We start from the raw sequence: 23,694 nt of genomic DNA, 5'->3' as shown, positions 1-23,694 counted from the left end.
CAGGCTGGGGCTAAATGTTATCAGAGGAGCTCTTTAACCCCTTCTTGGCCAGTGTGGGGAACAAGTTGGGTTTGTTAACTCTGAACCCTAATGATGACCGATCCTTTTATACCCAGCTACAGTCACCCAGCAAGCTGTTTAGATCCCACTGTGACAGCCCATTGTGACATCCCATTGTAACAGTTTTTCCTATTTTTGTAAGAAATAGAAGAAAGAAATCGTAGAAGGGGAGCAAGGGGCACTTATGCATGTTTTGATTTCCATACAATGGGTTGCTCTTGCTTTGGCTAATGCCACATGTTCCCTTTAAATCCCCTCATGAACTCCCCAGGCTACCAACAAGTGCTGCGCCTCTTGGGATGGGGAAAATTCCAAACTCCGCAACAGGAGGAAGCAAACGCTTCTAGCACTTGAGGGTTCAAGCCCTTAAACTTGTCCCCCGCCTAAGGGGAAATGGCGTCATCCTGCACTTCGCTTGGGGGACTGGGGGAGGAAGTCGTTCCGGTGGAGCGGATCAGTGGGCAGAGTGTAGTGGAGTGTATGATAAAAGCAGCTTGTCAGACAGTCCATCCCACATCCTATCACAGAGCTAGCAGTGTTACATAAAGTATGCGGTGTATAGCACTGTGTCTGGCAGAGAGGCAGGATTCAATGCAAGTTTGGGAGCCAGGATTCCTCAGTTCTATTCCCGCCTCTGCCAGAGACTCGCTGTGGGTGAATTGTGGCATGTCCGTGCCTCAGTTTCCCCATCTGGAAGGGGCTTGGAGATCCTCGGAAGGAAGATGGTATGGAAACTCTCAGCTCTCCATCCCCTGACACTGGGGGCTGTTTGAGGTCTTGGCTGTTTAAGGCTGCAATAAATCCCTGGCCTGGGATTAGTTTTGTACCTAATCACCACAGAGTAAATACTGGTCTTGTTTATAGGAGAAGAAAGAGAAGGGAGGGGGAGCCCCAGTGTGGCTGATGCAGAGATAATGGGGGAGGCGGAGAGATCAGGAGGCAAGCAGCTGACTGCTGACTCCAGTGCCCTCCCTGCTCTTACATAAACACATGGCAGCTGGTCTGCTGCGAACCTCGGGCAGAGCGCAGGGCACTGATCAGCTAACCGGGGTACCACTCCCCACAGCCTGCCCCAAGCCTGGCAAGTGGAATTTTCCACTGGCTTCATCTGACTAATGAGCCCAGGCCCTCACTGCAGCCCATCCCCCCATAACTAGAGCTGGTCAGGTCATTTCCGACAGAGCAGACGTCCATTGGTCAACTCAGCTGAGTTGAAGTTGAACCATTTCGCAAGAATGGGTCAGTTTCTCTGACATTTTCTTCAGAAAAGTGTCGGAACGAATCACGCTGATTTTCTTGCCTTGATAAGGAAAAATGTTCTATTGCTTTATTTTGTATCTAGTCTATCTGAATTATTCAAAATCAAATAAAGCAAGGAAACGATTTTCCTTATCGAGACAAGAAAATCAATGCAATTCGTTCGGACACTTTTCTGAAGCAAACGTCAGTGAAATCAACATTATATATTATTACAGGGGTCTTCAACCTGTGATCCCTGGGGTATGCAGACTATTTCTAAGGGGGCCACAAAAGGTTGTTGTTACCATAGAACAGCGGTTTTCAATCTGTGGTCCACAGGGCCCTGGGAGTCCGCAGAATATGTCTAAGATTTCGAAAGGGGTCTGCACCTCCATTTGAAATGTTCTAAGAGTCCACAAATGAAAAAAGTTGAAAACCACTGGATTATTCTATTATCCATTTAATATTATATATACACCAGTGTTTCTCAAACGGGGTCGCCGTTTGTGTAGGGAAAGCCCCGGTGGGCCGGGCCAGTGTGTTTACCTGCCCCCTCAGCAGGACGGGCTGATCGCGGCTCCCACTGGCCGCGGTTCACCGCTGCAGGCCAATGGGAGCTGCTGGAAGTGGCGGCCAGTACGTCCCTCAGCCCGCGCCACTTCCAGCAGCTCCCATTGGCCTACAGCGGCAAACCGCAGCCAGTGGGAGCCGCGATCGGCTGGATCTGCGGACAGGGCAGGTAATCACACCGGCCCGGCCAGCCAGGGGCTTTCCCTACACAAGCGGCATCCCAAGTTTGAGAAACACTGATATATACTTAGGGCTTTTGATATTAGGTTTTAACCAATAAACACCATTAAAACACTCCTGATACAACTAAACTAAACTAAAAAAAAAAATCAGCGTTTCTTGGCTAAGCACCAGAACTGGTTACTTGTATCTAAGAGCTTGTCTGCACTGAGCAGCCGTGCCCACTACGGGGTTGTGATTTCTAAAGGACATGCATGCATTGCACACTCATTGGTCTGTGTAAACCCTGCTGGTGCACACTAAAGTTTCCCTACTGAGTTTTAACGCAGTGCTGTTTGAGACAGAACTATGTTAGTGCACTTTAGGGAACAGTACAAAGAGATTAATTATTATAATGGAAAGCGAGAAATTCCCTCCCCACCATTCTTGGATATCTACATAAAACTCAAAAATTGCTAAAAATAACCCCCACAACATAAACCCCCCAGAACAGAAGCCCTGCATAGATTCAACGGTTTATATTATATTGTAATGTTCTGACCTTATCAAAATGAAACGTTGCAATGGTTCCAAACGGACCTTTTTCGGCATTTCTATTCTGCGGGAAATTCCGACAGTTTGACCTTTGGTTTTGTTCCACATCAAAACGAAGCGTCAACATTTCCCACCGAGTGGAAAATCCAAGACAGTCGGAAACGTCTACGTCTCTTTCAAATGCAGAATAAAACCAAATTTCAAACGGTCAGAATTTCCCCCAGACTGGAAATCCCATTTCCTGACCAGCTCGTACCTAAATAGGTGCTAAGTTCCACCTGCAGGAGCAGGTCCATGTCTATCTAGCGAGTGTCTCAGAGGTGACAGAGGTCAAACGGGCTCTTTGAATCACTGCTAGGTTGATCATGCTGCCTTTTCAGTCTCCTACTGTATGGGCCTAGGACCTCTTCAGGGCAGGTTCAACAGGGCCGATACACTGTTGCCTAATAACTTGTGGGGTCACTGACATCAGCACAAAATGGGTGTAAGGACTCCTGTGACTGCTAGAGTAGGCCACCTGCCTGCCCAGGGCAGTGGGAACGGGGCCCTAGTCATTCTGTGTAAGCAGAACACTAGCAAAGCAGAATTTTCCCTCGTTTACATTTGGTGGAAGCCTTCTGCACACCCTCCCAAGGGGCAATGCAGTGGGGGGGGGGAGGGAGGAGGAATCAGGCCCAGGTCTTTTCTATGCTCTGTAAAGCACCATGTGAACTTGACAATGGTTTATAAATACCCACTAAGCGGCATGAACCATGGGGATGGAAGCAGATTCTGGGGCCACACACCAAGGTTATGCAGCTGTCCAGCCAGCCAGCCCATCTCAAGCCACTGAGCAACTGTAACACACGTTTCAAACAAAGGTTTTTGTTTTGTTTCTGGAATTTCCAAGGCGGTGCTCTCAGACAACGGAATCGGGCGTGTGACTGTGCAGTCCCCAGGGGTCTGAGTTCACAGCTGTGGTGTTTAAGTACGGACAATCGGATACACGTGTATGCTTGGGAGAAGCTACACAGTCTGAAGGCACAGCGCTGGAGCGCAAGCAAGCAACAATCCAAGGCTCCGATTCAGCAACCTTCCGGTAAGAGGATTTCTGTTGTTATCTGTATGTGTACACGCTGTGAGTGTAACAGAAGGCTGCCCCTTGCCACTCCCTGAACAAACAACAGGGACATTTCACAGGGGGAAAAACATGACACTTTATTTTTCATCCATGCATGTAAACAGCCTGGCGGGTGGACACGCCCGAGGGAGGGACTCTGTTGGGAAGCAAACTGCCCCTTTCCCGCACAACGCTTCCTACTGCTAACATGAGCCCTTTCGGTGTTCCCAACCGCACAGCGGAGCTGCGGAAATGACTTCCAGGCACAAACCGACTCCCCTGCCCAATTAATAAAACCATTTGCAATCACTAGGGAATTCATCCATGCGATGTTGATTCAAACTGGCCCATCAGCCCCAGGGGGCATAAGAAACAAGCCACGCGATCCCACTCCTCGTCTTGGGGTTCTTTTTTCCGGGAATCCAAACAGTGACAAATAAATAATTCTCTGCTGCTTTGGCTCTTGCAAAAGTTTTGACCTGATTGGAAGGAAGAGTCCTGTGCATCTGATTGCACTCCTGCCTCAGTGCCACACGCGGCTCGCACACATGCCCCCGACACACACAGGCCCGTGTGTGCGCGCACACACACCCACACATTAGGCCCAGGTGGGCATACGTGGCAAAGGAAAGGAGTGAGGTTTGGCATTACTTCAGTTCCATTTGCGAGCTGGATTTGTGGGCCTTTCTCCTTGAGGAGCGGAATTTGACGCCCAGGACGATGGTGGCAATGATGAAGAGGAGTCCGAGGACAAGCAGGATCCACTGGCCTGCGGCGGCTTGGTTCCTATCCAGCGACATCCCCAGGAAATTGACTTTGGCATTGGCACTAGACTGCGCTTGACCTGATTGAGAAGCAAGAAGAAAAGGCGGGGGGGGGGGGGGGTTGGAGCGATTTGCTGGGCGGGCGCACGGCAAACGGGTGGATCTGCCGAAGGCCCCATTCCTCTGCGCAAGTGGAGCCATGTAACCCCAGGGGATTCTCGGCAGAAAAACGCCCCGGACTCGCGGGTGGGTCCTTGCCCAGGGAGCGTTTGAAAACAGGCCCCTGGCTCGGGGGGGAGCGTCTGTTGCTACCGGTTTGCCAGGGCCGGGTCTACCGGCGAAGGAGCCTAAGCACCAGGCTGTCTTGACAACGACTGAGCTAAGCGCCTTGTGACGCGTTGTGCGGGGTGTGACTGTGACAGCGAGCTGCCTGCACTCCCCCACTCCAGCCCAACGGACATTTCCAGCCCCCCACTTCCCAAACAGAGCAGCCTCATTTAGATCCCTTCCAACCCCACCTGTGAATGGACCTGGTCCTCGGGTGTGAACACCGACGACTGACAGCCCTGGAGGGTGAATCCCAAAGAGCAGCAGGGCACGCTCCTCCCCCAGCCCGGCAGCCCCTCCCTGCTGCGTGCTGGAGAGGGGAGAGGGAGGAGTCCAGTCTCAGTGACCCCTTCACTCCGTGGTCTCGCCCCAGAGCCTGCCAGCAAGCGGGGCCGGCGGGAACGACGGTGGTGTGGGACTCAGCGTGCCAAGCCAGGCCTCCCACGTAACGTGCCGCGTTTGCGGCTGGGCAGAACTCTCACCCCCTCCGCTGGAGTTGGAAGTACCCGCATACGGCGTCCAGTTGTACTCAGGCCAGCCCAGGGTCTCCCTGGTCCTCGTGTTCTCCTGGATCAGCCAGTCCGTCAGCGGCTTGAAGTAGGTCATCAGGGCGTCGGCCGACATGTTGGGCTGCCCCGTGATGAGCTGCATGGCCTCCGGCCAGGGCTTGCTGAAGCCCAGCTTCATGGCGTTCCTGCGGACGAGAGCACTCGCTCCTCCAGGCACTGCTGCAGCGGATGTGGGTGCCCCAGCAAACAGTCCCGGCCTCCCACCCCGGCCCGCTTAGACGATCAGGCGGGTGGGTGACTGCAGCACATGGAGGCACACCCCAGCTGGCTAGCATGGGTACCAAAAGCAGCGAAGCCACGGCGTCATGGACGAGCCGCCCAAGTACGTACCCAGGGTCCAGGGGCTCTGCTGTCCATGTCCAAGCTAGCTTGGGTGCATCACCACTCCCCTTCGACCGCTGGCAGCCAGACCCTTAGGCAGCACCGGTGGGTTGTGCCAAAGGCCTCCTCTAGGGGGCGCCACAATCGCATGCAGGCAAGGCCAGCCCGTTACTAATGCAGAGGGCGGAGGCTGAGCCATGGGCTTTAATGGGGCGCGAGGCAGGAGGCAGACGCGCTGGAGGGTGTGGAGCGGGAGGCCGTTTAACCGGCAGGACCGGGCCGTGCTGACACAGGGCACCGTAGCTCAGAGGAAGACCCGGTGCTCCGGCGTAGAGCAGTCTCGCTGCAGACCCATGCAGCAGTGAAAGGGTTAAGTCTAGTATTGCTTTTCTTGGGGGGAATCTTCCCTAAAACCAGCCTTAATCCTTGCAGAAACCAAGGCGCCACCTAGTGGTGTCTTCTGATATTGCACCATCTCCCTAGTGCAGTGGTCCCCCAACCTTTTCTGTCAAGCCCCCCCGCTTACCAGTAATGGAATCTATCCACCCCCCCGGGAGCCAAGCCAGGGCTGGGAGCAGGGGCTGCAGTCGGAAGCCAGGGTGGGAGCTGGGGGCTGAGGTGCACCTCCCACCTCCACCACCTTGAGCCAGCCACGTCACTGGCAGGGTGGGGCCGAGGCGAATGCAGAGGTACTGGGACCAGCCTGTCCACAAGTCTTTGGACTGGTGAGGCACAAGGATCCCAAAGCACCCGACCAACCGTCACTACTGTAGCCCTCTGGGAAGCTGCTGGGGCTGCAGATGGGGAACAGGAGGCTTAAGTGACTTTCCTGTTGAGTCAGATGGGGAGCTGGGAATAGAACCCAGGAGTCCTGGCCCTCAGTCACTTGCCCTACACGTTCGCTCCCATCACAGAGGTGAAAGTCCCCGGGGTTAAAGGAGGGATTTAAAAGTGGAGCCCGGGAACTGGAAAAGGCCATCAGGAGACGTCTGAGAGGGCAGGCTCTGTACCGGCCCCCTGGCGTCACTCCCGCCACGCGGGCTCTGGGTCTCTTCCCGCTGCCATACTCACGCCAGCAGGGTTCCGGCTTCCTTGGACTGGTAGATGTCACATTTGTGCAGGGGCCCTGTGTCACCGGCGGCTTTGCAGAGGGCTTGGTGGAACTGGAACTGGATCACAAAACTGACAAAGTACCTGGATTGGGGGATTGGAGGGAACGTGAGCAGCAACCCTGGGGCCTCGACAGGCCACGTCAAGTATTTCCAGGCCAGGTGGAACCTGGCCGCGCATGCGCTTTGTCTGAGAGTCCGGGGCGCAGCAGGCCTCAGATCCAGCCCCGCGCTATACAGCATGGAGCTAGGGTGACCACCTTTTCCAAATGCAAAAACGGGACACGTGCAGGAGCCCCGCCCCGCTCCATGGCCCCGCCCCATGCTCCTCCTCTTCTCCCAGAGGCTCCACCCCCTGGCCAGGCCGGAAGCCGGAGCTGGACAGTGGCAATAGGCACCAAGGGAGCCTAGACTGCTGTGGTGACCAAACAGCAAGTGTGAAAAATCAGGACGGGGGTGGAGGGTAATAGGCGCCTATATAAGAAAAAGCCCCTATAAAATCGGGACATCTGGTCACCCTAGCTTGTGGGGAGCCCCGGACCCTCCACCAGCCCTGGGTGTGGGGCCGAGGTGCCTGAGTGCAGCCCCTGGCACATGTCCCCACTCCCCGGGGCATGCCTCCCAGGGCAGATGGAGGGTCTGGAGCTCCTCACAGCAGCCCAGTCTCCCTGGGTGGCTTTTCCTACTGCCCAGCTCCGGCTTCCAGCCTGGCCAGGCTCGGGGCCTTGGAGGGGAAGAGGAGCAGGGGGAGCCTCATGGTAAGGGGGAATTAAGGCCCACCTCAGCCCCCCATCCCACCCCTGAGCCTCGGGCAGGCACGGAGCGGTGCCACGGGGAATCCGGGACAAATGCTGTCCTGGAGTCATTCAGCCCAGAACCAGGCCTTGAAATGTACATTTCGGGACTGTCCTGCCCAGTCAGGTCACCCTCCACGGGGCTATATTCAAGTGCTTGTTTGGACATACCGATGTCAATCGTCAGAGGTGCTGCTATGTTTCCAATCGACTGCAGGGGGGAGCTTAGGGCCCAGGACATTGGGGTTAGCCCCCCCAGTCTGACAAAAAGCACCACGGGCCCTTTAATCATTCAAAGAGCGATGGCAGATTAGCGCCAACATGGATGACAGCACTGCTCGCATCACCACTGCTTCCCCCAGCCCCCCAGCCTTTCCAGAGGGCTCGCCCCCAAGCCGTGACCACGTCCGGCCCTGCTCCCGGAGACACCCTGGCACAGCTGCGCACGCTCCCTGTGCACGTGGCTGACAGACAGATAACCCCCGGGCTGTAGTTCTTGGCATTGCTGGACAGGTCTAGTAGCAATGCCCATCCATGGCCCACCCCGTCAGTCCCTCCTCTCGTTGCAGCCCTTCCGCCCAGGCCAGATGAGTGGCTACGGGCTGAGCCGGCTCGTTGCCAAGCAAAGGCGAAGGGAGTCAGTAGGGGAGGGCCAGGGCACACGCGTGTAACCCCGGCCCGGCCTGCGTACCTGACATAGGGAACGTTGGCCGGGATGTGAAACTTCGCACCAGGATCAAAGTCATCCTCTGACCTGGGCACAGGTGGGCACAGCCCCTGGTACTTCAACCTGCAGGGGGCATGAGGAGAAAGCAGCGGTTAGGGACCTCCAGTCAGCACTGCTCCACGGGATGTGAGGGAGACGCCCTGTGAGCAGGGGAGGGGGCACGCAGCCAGAGAGGGACTGGTGAGAGCAGCGATAACCAGAGACCTCGTCAAGGTCGGCGAGGGGAGACGCAGTGGGAAGCTGTGGGACCCGACGGGACCTCCAAGGGGAGCATCTTCCATTGAAAAGAGATGGGTCAATTCCCCAGATTGGACCTCACGCGGCAGAGAACTGCTCCAAGCCCTTTGCTGCCCAGGGGCGCGATCTGATGTGTCCCCAACGCCAGGCAGGAGCCTCCGACTGACCTGAGGTTCCACCACTGCTGGTTATATTCGTCCTCCCGAATGCGCCCGTCAAACACCTTCCAGCGCCACTGGTCCATCAGGTACCCGAAGGGCAGGAAGGCGATTTTATCCAGGGCAATGCTCATCAGGTAGTTAATGTCACTCTCTGCAAAGGAGGGGGAGCGGACGGGAGGTCAGCGAGGCAGCGCGTGTAGCCACCCAGCAGATCCATCGTCACCCCCACTGGCCAGCAGCCCATCGACATCATCCGCCTCTGATGGGCCTTGGAAAGTTCTAAGCCGACTGCTGGATGAGCAGCCAACGGCACTCAGTACCAACCGCTGACAACCTGCCCCCAGCCCCTCCCAGGCTCGCTGACTTCCGGGAAGCCCTGGTGAGCGGCCCCCGGGCAGCTCACCGTTGTTATCCTCCACGCGATCCAGCAGACTGATGCTGTGCAGGTGCTTGGGCGTGGAGACCGACAGGGCCATGACGTCGCCAATGGCCTCGTGGAAGCCGGGGTTGGCCCCGTCGCGGAAGGAGATTGGCTGGTCCTTGTACTGCAGGAAGTACTGGACGTGCCCCATCTCGTGGTGGACGGTGATCAGGTCGTCCATGTTCACCACCGTGCACTGCTTAATCCTGGAACGTGAGGGGGGGGAAGAGAGAGAGTGAGAGAGAGCGCGCACGGGTTAATGGGGGCGGGGGGAGGAAGAGAGAAGGGGAGAAAGTAAGCAAGCAACTATTATGTTGGCACCTATAGAAATACCTGATACACTCAGACAGACAGACCCAGTCACGCACTCAGACAGACAGACATGCACCCAGACGGACAGACACAGTCACGCACCCAGACAGACAGACCCAGACGCACCCAGAAAGACAGACATGCACCCAGACGGACATGCACCCAGACGGACCCAGTCACGCACCCAGACAGACAGACCCAGACGCACCCAGACAGACAGATACAGTCACGCACCCAGACGGACATGCACCCAGACAGACCCAGACACGCACCCAGACAGACCCAGTCACGCACCCAGACAGACCCAGTCACGCACCCAGACAGACACCCAGAGACAGACCCAGACGCACCCAGAGAGACAGACATGCACCCATAGAGACAGATACAGTCACGCACCCAGACGGACATGCACCCAGACAGACAGACATGCACCCAGACGGACAGACACAGTCACGCACCCAGACAGCGAGTGAGTCTCAGAGCCCTGGTCAACTGACGCAGGCTCGCACTGCCAGGCTGAAAACATCCGTGTAGATGTTGGGGCTCGGGCTGGAGCCTGGGCTCTGAAACCCGACAAGGCAGGAGGGTCTTGGAGCCTCGACTACTATTTTCAGCCCCGCAGCACAAGTCCCTGGATCTGGGCTCCGAGACTCCCTGCCGCAGGCTGTTTTAGCTGCATGGACGTACCCCCCACATGCAGTTCCCAGGGCTGAAGCAGGCTTCCTGCAGGGACGCAGGCCTGAAGTGGTGCTGGACTGACACCCCGGTGCAGAGCTCTGTGTTGTTATACCCAGCCATGGACAGAGTCAATCTGCCTGCAGGCCTGGGCCAGGGCTCAAAATCCTGCTCCAGATAGGGGCGGGAACAGCCTGCCCTGCCACTGGGTTTGGCAAACAGACAAAACATCAAAGCCGTGGGCCGGGCGTCCCAGGGGGCAGGGAGCGGCCTGGGGCCCGTTGGGCAGGGCGTCCCGGGGGCCAGGGAGCGGCCTGGGGCCCGTTGGGCCGGGCGTCCCGGGGGGCAGGGAGCGGCCTGGGGCCCGTTGGGCAGGGCGTCCCGGGGGGCCAGGGAGCGGCCTGGGGCCCGTTGGGCAGGGCGTCCCGGGGGGCCAGGGAGCGGCCTGGGGCCCGTTGGGCCTGGTGTCCCGGGGGGCAGGGAGCGGCCTGGGGCCCGTTGGGCCTGGTGTCCCGGGGGGCAGGGAGCGGCCTGGGGCCCGTTGGGCCGGGCGTCCCGCGGGGCAGCCAGGATTGGCTATCGCTCTGCTAAGACCCCTCTGCCCTGTTCCAGTGCCAGCCTGGGGCACTGCCCAACCCTGTCCCTGGAGGCACCTGAAGTCCTTGCGGTTGTAGAAGTCCCACGCAGAGGCGTGGCACACCACCTCCCGGCCGGCTGGCTTCTCAATCATGGACTTGGCCCAGAACTCCGGCGGCATGGGGATCAGGCCCAGGGAGGTAAAGAACTTATCCGATTCTTGAAACATCTTCTCCGGGGTCCAGCCCTGTGCAGCCAGCAGAGAGAGCACATGGGAGCCGGGGGCGAGGCTGCTCCAGGACGGACGGGGCAGGAAGCCGGGGACGGTAACACAGCAGCACTTCTCGCCTCTGAAACTCAGGGCATGAGCCTGCTCCCATCAGGGTCAAGGGCCAAATTCTCATTGGTTGCAGTGGGAGCAGGAGCAGGCCCTTGGAGTACTTAGCAGAGGGGGAGAAGGAGGATTCCTGCAGCACCAGGGCTGGCTCTGACGCTGTCCCTGACAGAGCAACGACAGACACAGGCCATCGGGAAGGAGGGACTCCGAGTGTGTCCACACTGGGAACCAGCAGAGCTACGTCCCTCAGAGGGGTGAAAATCCACACACACCCCTCCCCAAGCGATTTAGTTTAGCTGATCGAACCCCTAGTGTAGACAGCGCTAGGCTGAAGATTCAGGGATTATCTCCTGGGGCAGGGGACTGCAGTGAGTGGGATACTCTGCTGTAAAACTGGAGAGAATCAAGATAGCACCTTGCAGAGAAAATCAGAGTTCTGCTGCTGGCGCCACCTGGTAACCAGACCAGGTGGGTCCTATTAGCTCCACCCTGGATGGAAAAGGGGTTGAATCTCCTTTGCCTTGCACCTTGTTCCATCATTCCCAGCTGTGCTACGTGGCTGAAAATCACTCCCAGCTCAGAATGTCAGCACTCCCCACCCTTGCACGGGTGTAAAATAACTATATAAGAGCAACAAAATCAGGGCACAAGCACAGTGGGGTCCTGCAGGGACCTGCCAAGCTCAGGAATAAACAGATGGAGGTTTATATTTCGTTTTGCTAACGGCAAGGGGGGGGGCTGTATGGGCCAGGGAGTCAGTGCTATGTTAAGTATCCTCTGAAGAAGTGGGCTTTTTACCCACCAAAGCTTATGCCCAAATAAATCTGTTAGTCTTTAAGGTGTCACCGGACTCCTCGTTGTTTTAGTGCTCTGTTAGGCGCAAACCGGAGCCGCTCCTTAGAGCTGTCCCAGAACCTCCTGTTACTGAGTGCGGAGAATCAGGCCCAGTGGCTGCTGGTTATTCTGAGACCTGGACTGTTTCCCGGGGGAAGGGAAGTCAGCACCACCTAGAGAGGAAAAGGGGTTCCCAAGAGCAGAGTCTCAAAGGGTTCGAGCGCACTGACCTGTTTTTGCATGGCCGGGGTGGCATCCACTTTAGTGGCACTAGGGTAGGGCACCACCAGGTCAAAAATGTTGGACCACGACTGGGCCCACATATTCCCTAGAGACCCGCAAGGGGGTTTGGGGGCAGGAAGGGGAGGAGAAAGGGAGAGAAGAACAAAGGCAAAGTTACTCCCAGCCCCGGAGCCAGAAGGGACGTCACTACCTTAGGCTATTTTCAAAGATGACAAAGGGCTTTGGACGCCTGTAAAGGGAATCCCAGGGGTGGCTCTGAAAGCCTCAGCCCTGGTTAAGGTTAAGGTCCTGGCTAAGACCTGGCAAAAGCCAGTGTAACTCCACTGCTGTCAGTGAGAGGCAGGATGGTCCAGCGGTTAGAGCACGAGACTAGGATTTAGCAGACCTGGGTTCAATTCTCTGTTCTGCCACAGACCTCCTGGGTGACCTTGGGCAAGTCTCTTAGGCTCAGGTACTTAGGCTCCTGCCTTCTCTTGAGTTCTATGGAAGTTAGGAATTTTCATACCTTCGAGGATCTGGGCCTTAGCCACTCTGTGCCTCAGTTTCCCATCTCTACAATGGGGATAATGCCCTTCCCTCACATATAAGCTTGTGAGGTGCTCAGATAGTGCAGGGATGGGGCCAGAGAGACAGAAATGGAGCTGCCCTGGCTTTGACACCCAGCTTCAGCTCGGGGCCAAGAGCCCAGAGAGGGGGGAAAACGTCACCCAGCCTGTAGAGCAGCGGACTGCAAAGCAGAACTCTTGCCTTGGGACTCGCTGGGACTCGGGGTAGATCAGACAGTTCACACGGTTGGATGCCCAGAGTTTGGTACCCGGAGCCAGACTTTGCAAAGAGCTCCAGGCGATTTCGACATGTGCAGCACCTAATGTGCTGGGCTCTTTGCAAAGCCAGGCCTCACCGGCGCTGGGAAGTCCGGTCCCTAACCACAGGCCCTGTTTTTCAGAGGACGGGGGCCCTTTCGTTCATAGAATATCAGGGTTAGAAGGGATCTCAGGAGGTCATCTCGTCCAACCTGCTCAAAGCAGGACCAATCCCCAGACAGATTTTTACCCCAGTTCCCTAAATGGCCCCCTCAAGTATTGAGCTCATAACCCTGGGTTTAGCAGGCCAATGCTCAAACCACTGAGCTATCGCTCCCCTTACGCACCATCACCCCCACATTAACAGGCTGATTCACAGCCCCATGGAAGACTTGCCACAGGAGCCAGCTAGGAGGATGGGGTGATAGGTCTCTGGGGCGGGGGGCAAAGGAGAAGAAGGCCCATCTCAGCCGTCAATGGCCCCAGGCCATCCCAGCACCCAGACAATAATGTCCCAAGAGAAATGCAATGGCCCCGGCTGTGCCCAGCGGGGGCCTTACCGAGCAGGTGAGCTGGGATGGGGCCCTTCAGGTTGATGCGCTCCTGCCCGTATTTGTTGTAGAGGGCGCGGCGCACGTAGGCATGCAGGTTGAGGTACAGGGGCTGCAGCTGCTGGTAGAGCTGCTCCAGGTCCGCTTCGAAGGTGGGCGTTTCGTAGAGGGATCTCCAGAAGGCCCCGTTGTCCGGGTGACCTGCCCAGATGTAGAAGGAGAGCGGGGATCGTGAGCCCTGCCGCTGATCTCCATGGGCTGCACCAGCCCTGGCCTGGGGACGGCCCTGCCCCCTCGCTCCGGGGCTGGAAGTGTGGGGTGAGGGTGGCCGACTGAGCCATTGTGGTTGGCTCCAGGTGACCTTCCTCGTCTCCCTCATCTAGCTCCTGTCACGCTGGGCTCTCAGAGACCCCTGACCCCTTTCCAGGCCACAGCCAGGACCTTGCTGAGGGCTGCGGCTTTTTACTCCACTTCCCTTCAGCCAAGTCCGTGAACCCTGCGAGGCGTTCGCCTGGGGCTGTGGTGAGATGGTCACAGGAGCCTAAGGAAAGCAGAGGCCTGGGGGGAACTGGGCACTGAGGAAAAGGAGGATTGTGTCTGAGTGAGGAGCTCAGGGTTGGGCGCAGGGAGCTGGAGGCCTACGATAAATCTTCTGCAGTGGGGTAGGGATGGGAGCGGAGTGGGGCAGGGATGGGGGCGCATTGGGGGGCAGGATAGCAGTGTAGTGGGATGGGCACAGGGGGTGGGGACGGGAGCATAGTGGGGCGGAGCCGGGGGGGCGGGTATGGGAATGCAGTGGGGTAGACATGGGAGCGGAGTGGGGCAGGGATGGGGGCGCATTGGAGGTAGGGATAGCAGTGTGGTGGGATGGGCACGGGGGTGGGGACTGGAGCACAGTGGGGCAGGGATGGGGGAGGGGACGGGAGCACAGTGGGGCAGGGATGGGGGCACAGTGGGACGGGGGCAGGGACGGGGGCACACTGGGGCGGGGACGGGGGAGGGGACGGGAGCACAGTGGGGCAGGGACGGGGGAGGGGAGCACAACTGGGAGAGGGTCTGCCAGCGGGCAGGCTGTGTCTTTAGGGAGCGGTGGGCCCTCTCCCTTTTGGGAAGGCAGTTCCATAGCTCACCATTGAGCCTGGCTGCCTTGTTGCTTAGCTCCACGTATCTCTTGTATTTGCTTTTGATTTCCTTCCCGGAGGCGTCCCGCCAGCCCTTCCAGGAGAAGAGGAGCTCGTCGTAATCCCGCGACTTGGCTAGGATGTCGGTGAGGTCTGCAAAGAGAAGAAACGACCATGGACTCCCTGCTGTGCCGCGTAACGTCCCGGGATCTGGGCACCCCTGGAGTTCCCTGCTGAACCCACATCCCCAGCCACAGCCTCTTCTACCCGTAGATCAGCCACCCCAGAACGGTTCCCATTGCCCGGTCCTCCTTCACCTGCCCAGGCTCTCCTCCTAGGCCTCTACTGCAAATGTCCCCATGAGCTCACCTGGCGGGACCGTCTCCCGCTCCCTGCGAGCTCATCCCATGGGACCGCTGCTCCCTGCCATCGTTCTAACTCCGCTTTTCCCTCTAAGTCACCTTCTCCCAAAGCCCTCCTGGGGGAGCCCTTGTTGATCACAGTTTGCTCTATGGTCCATGTGAATGTAACCCATCCTCTATATTTCACGTGCTCTGTGGTGGAACCTCATTCTGCTGGGGAAATCCTAGTTGCTCCAGAGCAATCCACTAGGGTTGGCTAATACATTGATACTAGGAACCGTTGGCTTGTAGCCCTCACAGCTGAGATCAAATGAGATCGGAATCACCCGGGCATTTGGGAACTGTCCCACTCTCTCCTCCTAGTTTGCTGCACACACATATGGAGATCCCAGCCTTAATTTCTGGGGCATCTTCAGAGAACTTCAGGTGCTGGGTGGTGGTGGTGGTGGGCACCTACCATTCCCGGGAGGACATGCTACATCTTACCAGGATCCAATGGATAGCACTTGCCCTGTCCCTTGCAGACCTTGGCTACGCTGTATGTGGTCTCCATATCCGAGAGGATGTTGTTGTACTGAAAAAGAAATTGTATCCACTTAGATGCCTGCTTATTGCTCTGCGCTCGGAGACAATCATAAAATATCAGGGTTGGAAGGGACCTCAGGAGGTCATCTAGTCCAACCCCCTGCTCAAAGCAGGACCAATCCCCAATCCGACACCTTAGCCTGTCTCCAGCCACCCTTCTCTGGCCCTTCCATCCAGAGATCTCAAAGCACTTTACAGGCATGAATGAATTCAGCCTCTCCACTGCCGGGAAAGTAGGGAACGAACATCCACGTTTCACAGGGTGTGTATATGGTGGGGGGGGATGTGTAGGCACAGAGAGACGAGACCTGCCCAAGCTCAATCTGTGAGCCAGTGGCAGCCCCAGGGGCCCGAATCTCCAACCCACCGGATGCCAATCTCCCTCAGGTACTCAATGGGAGTTCTGTCTCTCCTGTAAGGGAGGCTGGAGCCTGGGAATCCTGAGTCCCGCTACCGTGCTCTGGGCATTAGCCGATACTCCTCCCTGCCCTCCCACACAAACACTCTCTGTCTCTTTCAGCAAGAGAACATGGGAAACCAAGTGGTTTAATGGTGTCAGTCCACGCCTGGCATAACGACTAATAGAGCCATTGAAAAATGAGCCATAGGTCAGTTGCCTCATGCCCCCGTTCTCTGTATAGGCAGAGCTCCTGTGTCAGACTATATCTCCCATGATGCACCAGAGTCTCCCCTTTTGGGGATGGGAGGCAGTGCATCATGGGACATTGAGTCCAATTGGGGAACCCAAACAACAAACGAGAATGGGGGCACGAGGAAACCAAACTCCAACTCCAACAAGGCACCATGGCAGCATGTCCAAATTGAAATATTTTGACTTTCAGGCATTCAGTTTTTAGATAAAAGAAATCAGTTTTTTTCCATGGAAAGCAGATCCTTTTTGCAAAACAATGAAGTTGAAAAAAAACAAACAAACAATGTTCTGTCAAAAAAAAAACAGTTTTGATTGAAAAATGTCGACCAGCCCTAATCACTAATCAGCCAGCCAACCCAGACATGGTACCAAATTCATGGCCTCAGGCCTTCCTGGCTGGCCCTATGTGGCTTCCAAGGGTCAGAACTCAGCTTCCCCCTACAACACAGACGCCACCACGTGGAACTAAAGGAGAATCTCCAGGAGGTGTTCGGAGGAGCAGGGCCCATGACAAGCGCTTCTGCTTTTGGGGGGTTATTAATTTCATTGGGGGGGGGGGTATTTTTAGCAATTTGAGTTTTATGCAGATGTCCGAAAATCAGGGGAGTTTCAGGACTTTCTCTTTGTACGTACTGGAATGAATCATGATCTACAGGACCCGTTCCAGCATCTCTCTTTGTAACGTTCCCTCGTGTGCTCTAACATAGTATTTTTTCAAACAGCATGGTGTTTAATGGGCACTAAGGAACCTTCAGGGTGCACTAGCAGGGTCTACATCAGTGGTCTCCGACCTTTTTACGCCCAAGATCACTTTTTGAATTTAAGGGCAACCCAGGATCTACCCTGCCCCGCTCACTCCATCCCCCGCACTTGCTCTCCCCCACCCTCACTCACTTTCACCGGGCTGGGGCAGGGGGTTGTGGTTCGGGAGGGGATGCGGGCTCTGGGCTGGGGCCGAGGGGTTCGCAGTGTGGGAGGGGGCTCCGGGATGAGCCTGGTGCAGGGGGTTGGGGTGTAGGAGGGGGTATGAGGTGCTGGCTCTTGGAGCGGGGGCAGGGGTGCAGGAAGGGGTAGAGGGTGCTGGCTTTGGGAGGGGGGTCAGGGCTGGGGCTTGGGGTGCAGGAGGGAGTTTGGGGTGCAGGAGGGGGCTGGGGTCTGGCCTCCCGCCGGGCGGCATTTACTACAGGCAGCTCCTGGTTGGCAGCACAGCGAGGCTAAGGCAGGCTTCCTGCCTGCCCTGGTCCTACGCCGCTCCTGGAAGGGGCCAACATGCCCCTGTGGCCCCTGGGAGAGGGGGCGAGGGGCACATGGCGCCGCATGCTGCCCCTCTCTGCCGGCACCGCCCCCTCAGCTCCCATTGGCTACAGTTCCCTGTTCCCGGCCAATGGGAGCTGCGGGGGTGGTGCTTGCAGGCAGGAGCAGCATGCGGAGACCCCTGCCTCCCCCCCGCCCCACGGGGGGCCACTTCTGGAAGTGGCGTGGGAGCTTGCTTAGCGGTAGCCCCCCTGCACCACCGGAGATAGCAATCGACTGGGAGAGTCGCCAGGTTCGACCTATCGATCGCGATCAACTGGTTGGTGACACGGGTCTACATGGACCAATCAATGTACAACACATTAGTGCGCTTTAGAATTCACACACACACCCTCCCCATGGTGTGCATTACAGCTCCGTGTAGACAAACCCTTCGATACATGTAACCATTTGCAGTGTTTATGGGCTAACACCTATTTCATTTGTCGTGTATTGGGAGGGGGTTTAATCAGTGTCCTACCTAGGACACACACAGTTGAGCAGTACTGATCCCATCCAGGAGAGGGCAGTGGTGTGCGCGCACGCGCACACACACACACGCTCCCTCTCCCTTGGTCTGCCCCAATAGCACAGAACCCAAAGGGCCTCTTTTAAAATGGGCCTGTCACACTGGAGTATCTGGGAGTCGGGGGAAGCATTTCTCTAGGGGCGAACTGACCTGCTCAGTAAAGTCTCTTTATTGTGACTGGGAATAATCAGTGTTTTAATGGGGATGTTGTACCTCCTGCCCAAGCCTGCTGGGAACCCACCCCCCCATCCTAATGTGATGTTGTGGCTACGACGGGGGCTGCGCTCGGACTGTGCAGCTGGAGGAGGCGGACGGGCAGGGAAGGAGGGCACGTGCAGACACACGTTGGCGTACTCCGGCTGGATCATGAAAAACACATTTCCAGGTAGGGTGACCAGACAGCAAGTGTGAAAAATCAGGACAGGGGGTGGAGGGTAACAGGCGCCTAGAGAAGAAAAAGCCCCAAATATCGGGACTGTCCCTATCTGGTCACCGTATTTCCAGGATCAGAGCTAGCCCAGGTGCAGCCCTCCAGCCAAGGGCAACACAGAGTTATGCAAAGCAGCCCACAGCTGCCCCTGCTTTTCCTAGGAGGTTACAGGCCCCAGCATGCAATGCTCCAGTTGCATTTCAAGAGCCAAGCCACACTGCATGCTGGGACATGTCGTCTTTGGTTGGTGAACCCCGTGGGGCAGGGATTGTGCCTTCTCTGCTTGGGAAGCTCCCAGCGTGCTGGCTCAGCTCCGCATGGAAGACGTGGGAGGCCACAATCTGCTCCATGTTAAGCAGGGCCTTCTGGGTGCTGTCCCAGGACACCCTGCCTCCCCCTCATCTCACCTCCTTCAGCTCTAGTTCCGGCAGGGCGGCTCTCTCAATGTCACTCAGTTTCTTCAGGACGCGCCTGACGCTCTGGTCCTGGAAGTCAGAGTAGTCGAACTGCCGGGCCTGCATGCCGTGCTTCAGGGTGTGGGCTGACATCTCCAGGTTCTTCTCCAGCTGCAGGACCAAGGGGGGACAGGAAAGGAATCACCCGATTGGGGGTGATCAGACGCAGCCCCCACTAAGAATACTGGCGCATGTGATGGGCAGCTATGGCATGCTCTCACCACGGGCTGGCCAGAGACCTAGGTCTAGGTCTAGGTCTAATTTACAAATGAGGCCCAACTCATTTAGGGGTGCTGGGAGAAAGGCACCTCCCAGCGTATGAATGCTACTCTCTGGCTACCAGTATGTGGATGCCTCCCTCCTGGTAGTAGCAGGAGTTGCCCTGGTTTTCTGGGCTTGTCTGCAATGGACTTTGGGTACAACCTGCCTGACTTTGCTGTCAGCGTCACACTGTGTGGCCTGCAGCCCGGTCTCATACCATGATCTGCTTGTTGTGGTCCGTGATGTTGGTGTTGTACGCCCAGGACGCCTCGCTGTAGGCGTTCCACACCACTTCGGCCGTGCTGTTGTACTCCGCCAAGAAGGCTTTGGCTTGTGCTTCATCCGCTATTTTATCTAGAAGGGGGAAAAACCCAATGGATAAAGCCGCCAAATGAGCTCTTCCCCTTGTGTGAGCAGAACTTCCTTGGAGAATCCATGACTGAGCCCTCGCCAGTGCCACAGGCTCTCCATGCACCTGAGTGGGCTCTACTTCCTGCCCCGGTGCCCCCTTAGAGGGACATGTCAGGAGAAGCCAACAGATGAGTGGCAGGTGGATGCTAGTGGAGCATCTGCCTTTGTTCATCTGGACAGGAGTAACCCGGCATTCTAGACTGTACTAGTCAGCCAATCAGAATGCAGCACAGAATGCTACCTCATGGATTATCTGTTACATCAGGAGAGCAGGAATTACTATAACGAAGGAGACCATTGGTCCATCTAGTTGTGGATCAGGTGTCCAGCCAATGACGCGTGTTTCAAAGGAAGGTGCAGTGCCCCACGAAGCACGTGATTGTACGATGCTCTCCAGAGCCCAGCTGGAGAACGGTGCTATTTCTGACTAGCCCATCTCACCGCGCTCTAGCAGAGACATCCTCCACCTTCCACGGGTATTCTGAGCAATGCCACGCTGTTTCCATCTGGGGACACCTCCCAACACCCCTGAACCCAGCTCTGGGGCAAAGGGACAGCGCTGAGGCTTTACCGATGCCATCAGGGTAGCCCTCAGGGACAGGCGGGCGCCACTCGAAGTCCGGCCAGCCCAGTGTTTCATTCCTTTCGTTGTTCTGTTTCTGAAGCCACGTTGTCACAGGGCTGAAGTACTCCAGTAGGGCCCCAGCGTCCATCTTCTCCATGCCAGTCAGATTAAAGAGGATCTCTTGCCACGGCTTGGAAGAGCCAGCTTTCAACACCTCACTGCAGAGAACCGGGAAAGCAAATGCCAGCAAGAGACAATGAGATGGACAGCCCCAAGCACAGCATGGGTGGTTTTGCACATCAAGATACGGGTGTGATACTGGCAGAACAGGTGCCAGCTCATGCCAAAATCCCCATGGCTCCATTGAACGCTGACACACACATAACTGGAATCAGTCTGCCGCCCCGGGTGTTAGTATTATTAAAACAGGTATTAGAATGATAAAAATGTGTCTAGACTTTATTGAATGCTTGTGAGTTGCTGCATGCATTAATCTCACTGATAGCATCTGTACCCTATAGTGTAATATTTGAGCGGTTGTATTGTGACCCTCTGTGACTCTCCAGACAGGAGAGAGACATTAATTACTGTTAAGTGCTGATATCAACAGAATGTGTTATGTCCTCCCCAACAGGAAAGGTCCATCGACACCAGACAGACTATTGTGGGACGTTAAAGAGCAGAGCCGTCCTTACCAATACGCAAACTACGCAGCTGCGCAGGGCACCAGGAAATTTTGGGCACTAAATTGCCCCAAATTTCCTGATGCCCTATGCAGCTGCGTGCTGCTCCAGCGGCCAGCCCGATCCCCCGGCCAGCTGAGCCGGCCAGGAAACCTGTCCCCACTGCTGCTCCGCTCCTGCCCCGCCTCTTCCCACCCCTGCTCCACCCCAGCCCCACCCCCATTCCACCCCTTCCCCAAAGCCCCTGCTCCGCCCCCACCCTGCCTCTTCCCACCCCTGCTCCACCCCAGCCGCACCCCCATTCCACCCCTTTCCCAAAGCCCCTGCCCCTGCTCCGCCCCCACCCTGCCTCTTCCCACCCCTGCTCCACCTCAGCCCCGCCCGCACTCCACCCCTTCCCCTGAACTACGTGCCGGGGGACTGCAGCAGGGGTCAGAAGCGCCCCGCACTCACCGGGCAGCGGGAAGTGGAGCAACCCGGCCCCAGCCCACTCCGCTCTGCCGGCTCCCAGCTCCGCCGCCAGTGAGTGTTGGGGGGTGGTTCCCCCCGTGACCCCCAAGTCCCAAGGCTGGGAGCCAGGGGAGCAGAACGGAGTGGGCTGGGTCACTCCACTTCCTGCCGCCCGGTGAGTGCAGGGGCGTGCGCACCCTGCAATCACCGGTCGGCAGGAAGTGGAGCGACCCAGCCCCAACCCGCTCCACCGGCTCGTGCTGGGGGGCGGTTTCCCCCCTGTCCCCCAAGCCTGCTCCTGCCTCCCACAGACCTTGGGTGCAGCCCCCCTCTCCCCCCGCAGAGGCCTGGGAATGCCTCCCCTCCTCCTGCAGAGGCCTGGGGCCAGTCCCCCCCATGGGGGGGCTGCATGGGACACTACAATGTCTAGGGATGGCCCTGTTAAAGAGGATAAAAGACTTTGTTGTTCTGCCCTCCTTCCCATGAAGAGGAGTCATGTAAGTGGATTCCTCTGATCAGCTGAGTTTGCAGCTCAGAGCACATGGCAGGAAGGGAATAAAAACCCCAAACAAAAGGAACCTGGTATCTCTACGCTGCTTGGATGCTGGGGGGGAAGGGGGGGGGGCAGCAGGGTTTTCTAGATATAAGCAAGAGATCCCCAGCTGCTTCCCCTGGGCTAGCCCTAAAGGACATACAGCTTGTGGATTATAGAACTTCTATTCCCTTTTGAAACTGGATTGTAATTGATTTGTGTATATATATTGACCTGCTTTAACCTTGGAAATAACTCTCTAATTTCCTTTTCCAACGTAAGCAATCTTTATATAGTTTATGATAACATTGGCTACAAGTGTTGGCTTTGGTGTGAGAGCTCTGGTGTGGCCTGGGGTCAGTGACTGGTCCGTTGAGACTGGGACTAACCTGAATATTGCTTAGCTGCAAAAGGCATTTGCTTGACAACAAACAAGGAGTGAAGTAACTGAATATTGCTGTGATTCTTGGCATAAGGGACCATCTGTCACAAAAGTATCTTCACCGGGGTGGTGAGGTAGATGGGGGTATCCAAGGGGACTCCATGCATAGGCTGTTATAGGGCCTGAGGAGTTCCCACTTGGTAACTGTTTGATGAGCTTTAAGTGTAGAACTCATAGTCAGTTTGGGGTTTGTGTCCTGCTTCCTAACAGTCTGCCCCGAGTCAGTGCAGCCAGCGTTATGGGCAATCGATTCCCAGGCTTCAGGAGATCAACTGGGCGCTCAGGGGAGCATCTCTTCTCACCATGTGCTTAGGTCACTTGGGAAAATGACACCCAGGCCCCTAAATCACTTAGGTGTCTTCAAAAATTTGACAGCTGGACTTTCTGTTTTTGGGCTTCGCTCTGGCCTGGAGTTGCACCGACTTACACGAGTGCTGGATTTGCAGAAAGCAGAGTCTTTACACACATCACCTGTATGCAGAACCTGTCCTTAGCTGGGACTTGAACAGGGATTCAGGCATTTAAAACAGCCACTTGAGCTAAAGGGTAATCTTCAGCTAGCCCTAGTGGAGAGACTGACAGCCTCCCGGACCTCCGGCCTGTAGGGAGCAAGGCCATCACATATCCCCCAAATGAATGGATGCACTGATCCCATACGAACAGCCAGCCTGGCTCAGACCAGCAGTCCCTCTAGTCCAATCTCATGTCTTCTGACAGTGGCCAATGCCCGATGCGTCAGAGGGAACCAATGAGAGAGAGGCTAGTGGGGAATGAAGACACACACACACCCCTGCCTTTTGTGACCCCTCATGGTCCTTTCTAACTGCCCTGCTAGGGCTGGGGCACCGGGTTGAGCAGCTCACCCCCTTCTTTCCCAAATCCACCCTTGGCTCTCACCTGAGTTTCGCTCCCGCCTCTTTGGACATGTAGATGTCACAGGTGTGCAGGGGGCCAGTGTGATTGGCAGCTTGGCACAGGGCCTTGTGAAACTGGAACTGCAGGATAAAACTCACAAAGTACCTGCGAAGAAAGCAAGTGCCATAAGAACATGAGAACGGCCAGAGTGGGTCAGACCAAAGGTCCATCTAGCCCAGTATCCTGTCCTCTGACAGTGGCCAGTGCCAGGTGCCCCAGAGGGACTGAACAGAACAGGTAATCATCAAGTGATCCATCCCCTGTCGCTCATTCCCAGATTCTGGCAAACAGAGGCTAGGGACACCATCCCTGCCCATCCTGGCTAATAGTCATTGATGGACCCATCCTCCAGAAACTTATCTAGTTCTTTTTTGAACTCTGTTATAGTCTTGGCCTTCACAACATCCTCTGGCAAGGAGTTCCACAGGTTGACTGTGTTGTGTGAAGAAATACTTCCTTTTGTTTGTTTTAAACCTGCTGCTTATTCATTTCATTTGGTGCCACAGCAGAGTCCTCAGGGCTGAGCAATGGGAACAGGGGAGAGACCAGCTGATCTCCGCTGCGG

At 56.4% G+C, this 23,694-nt stretch overlaps 1 protein-coding gene across 2 annotated transcripts in view; it reads right to left on the bottom strand.

Moving 5' to 3' along the window:
* Window positions 1–3,754: 3,754 nt before the first annotated feature.
* The window catches only part of ACE (angiotensin I converting enzyme), a 63,697-nt gene continuing 43,757 nt past the window's right edge, over window positions 3,755–23,694 (bottom strand). Inside the window, exons 11-25 of one of the 2 annotated variants that reach the window (XM_054014398.1) lie at window positions 23,112–23,234; window positions 20,114–20,325; window positions 19,349–19,485; window positions 18,823–18,981; window positions 15,413–15,500; window positions 14,574–14,717; window positions 13,453–13,644; window positions 12,077–12,174; window positions 10,753–10,922; window positions 9,095–9,318; window positions 8,698–8,842; window positions 8,258–8,356; window positions 6,735–6,857; window positions 5,256–5,467; window positions 3,755–4,526 (exon numbers count right to left, since the gene is read on the bottom strand). In XM_054014398.1, coding sequence (XP_053870373.1) covers window positions 4,330–4,526; window positions 5,256–5,467; window positions 6,735–6,857; window positions 8,258–8,356; window positions 8,698–8,842; window positions 9,095–9,318; window positions 10,753–10,922; window positions 12,077–12,174; window positions 13,453–13,644; window positions 14,574–14,717; window positions 15,413–15,500; window positions 18,823–18,981; window positions 19,349–19,485; window positions 20,114–20,325; window positions 23,112–23,234 — 2,323 coding nt within the window. In that variant the 3' untranslated portion in view covers window positions 3,755–4,329. The remainder of the gene's footprint in view (window positions 4,527–5,255; window positions 5,468–6,734; window positions 6,858–8,257; window positions 8,357–8,697; window positions 8,843–9,094; window positions 9,319–10,752; window positions 10,923–12,076; window positions 12,175–13,452; window positions 13,645–14,573; window positions 14,718–15,412; window positions 15,501–18,822; window positions 18,982–19,348; window positions 19,486–20,113; window positions 20,326–23,111; window positions 23,235–23,694) is intronic. The other variant, XM_054014400.1, reaches the window with a different exon arrangement.

The sequence above is a fragment of the Malaclemys terrapin genome, chromosome 25, assembly GCF_027887155.1.
Source record: "Malaclemys terrapin pileata isolate rMalTer1 chromosome 25, rMalTer1.hap1, whole genome shotgun sequence".
NCBI lineage: Eukaryota > Metazoa > Chordata > Testudines > Emydidae > Malaclemys > Malaclemys terrapin.
Note: the sequence above shows the minus strand (reverse complement) of the source record. Positions and strands in the feature narration are given on the sequence as shown.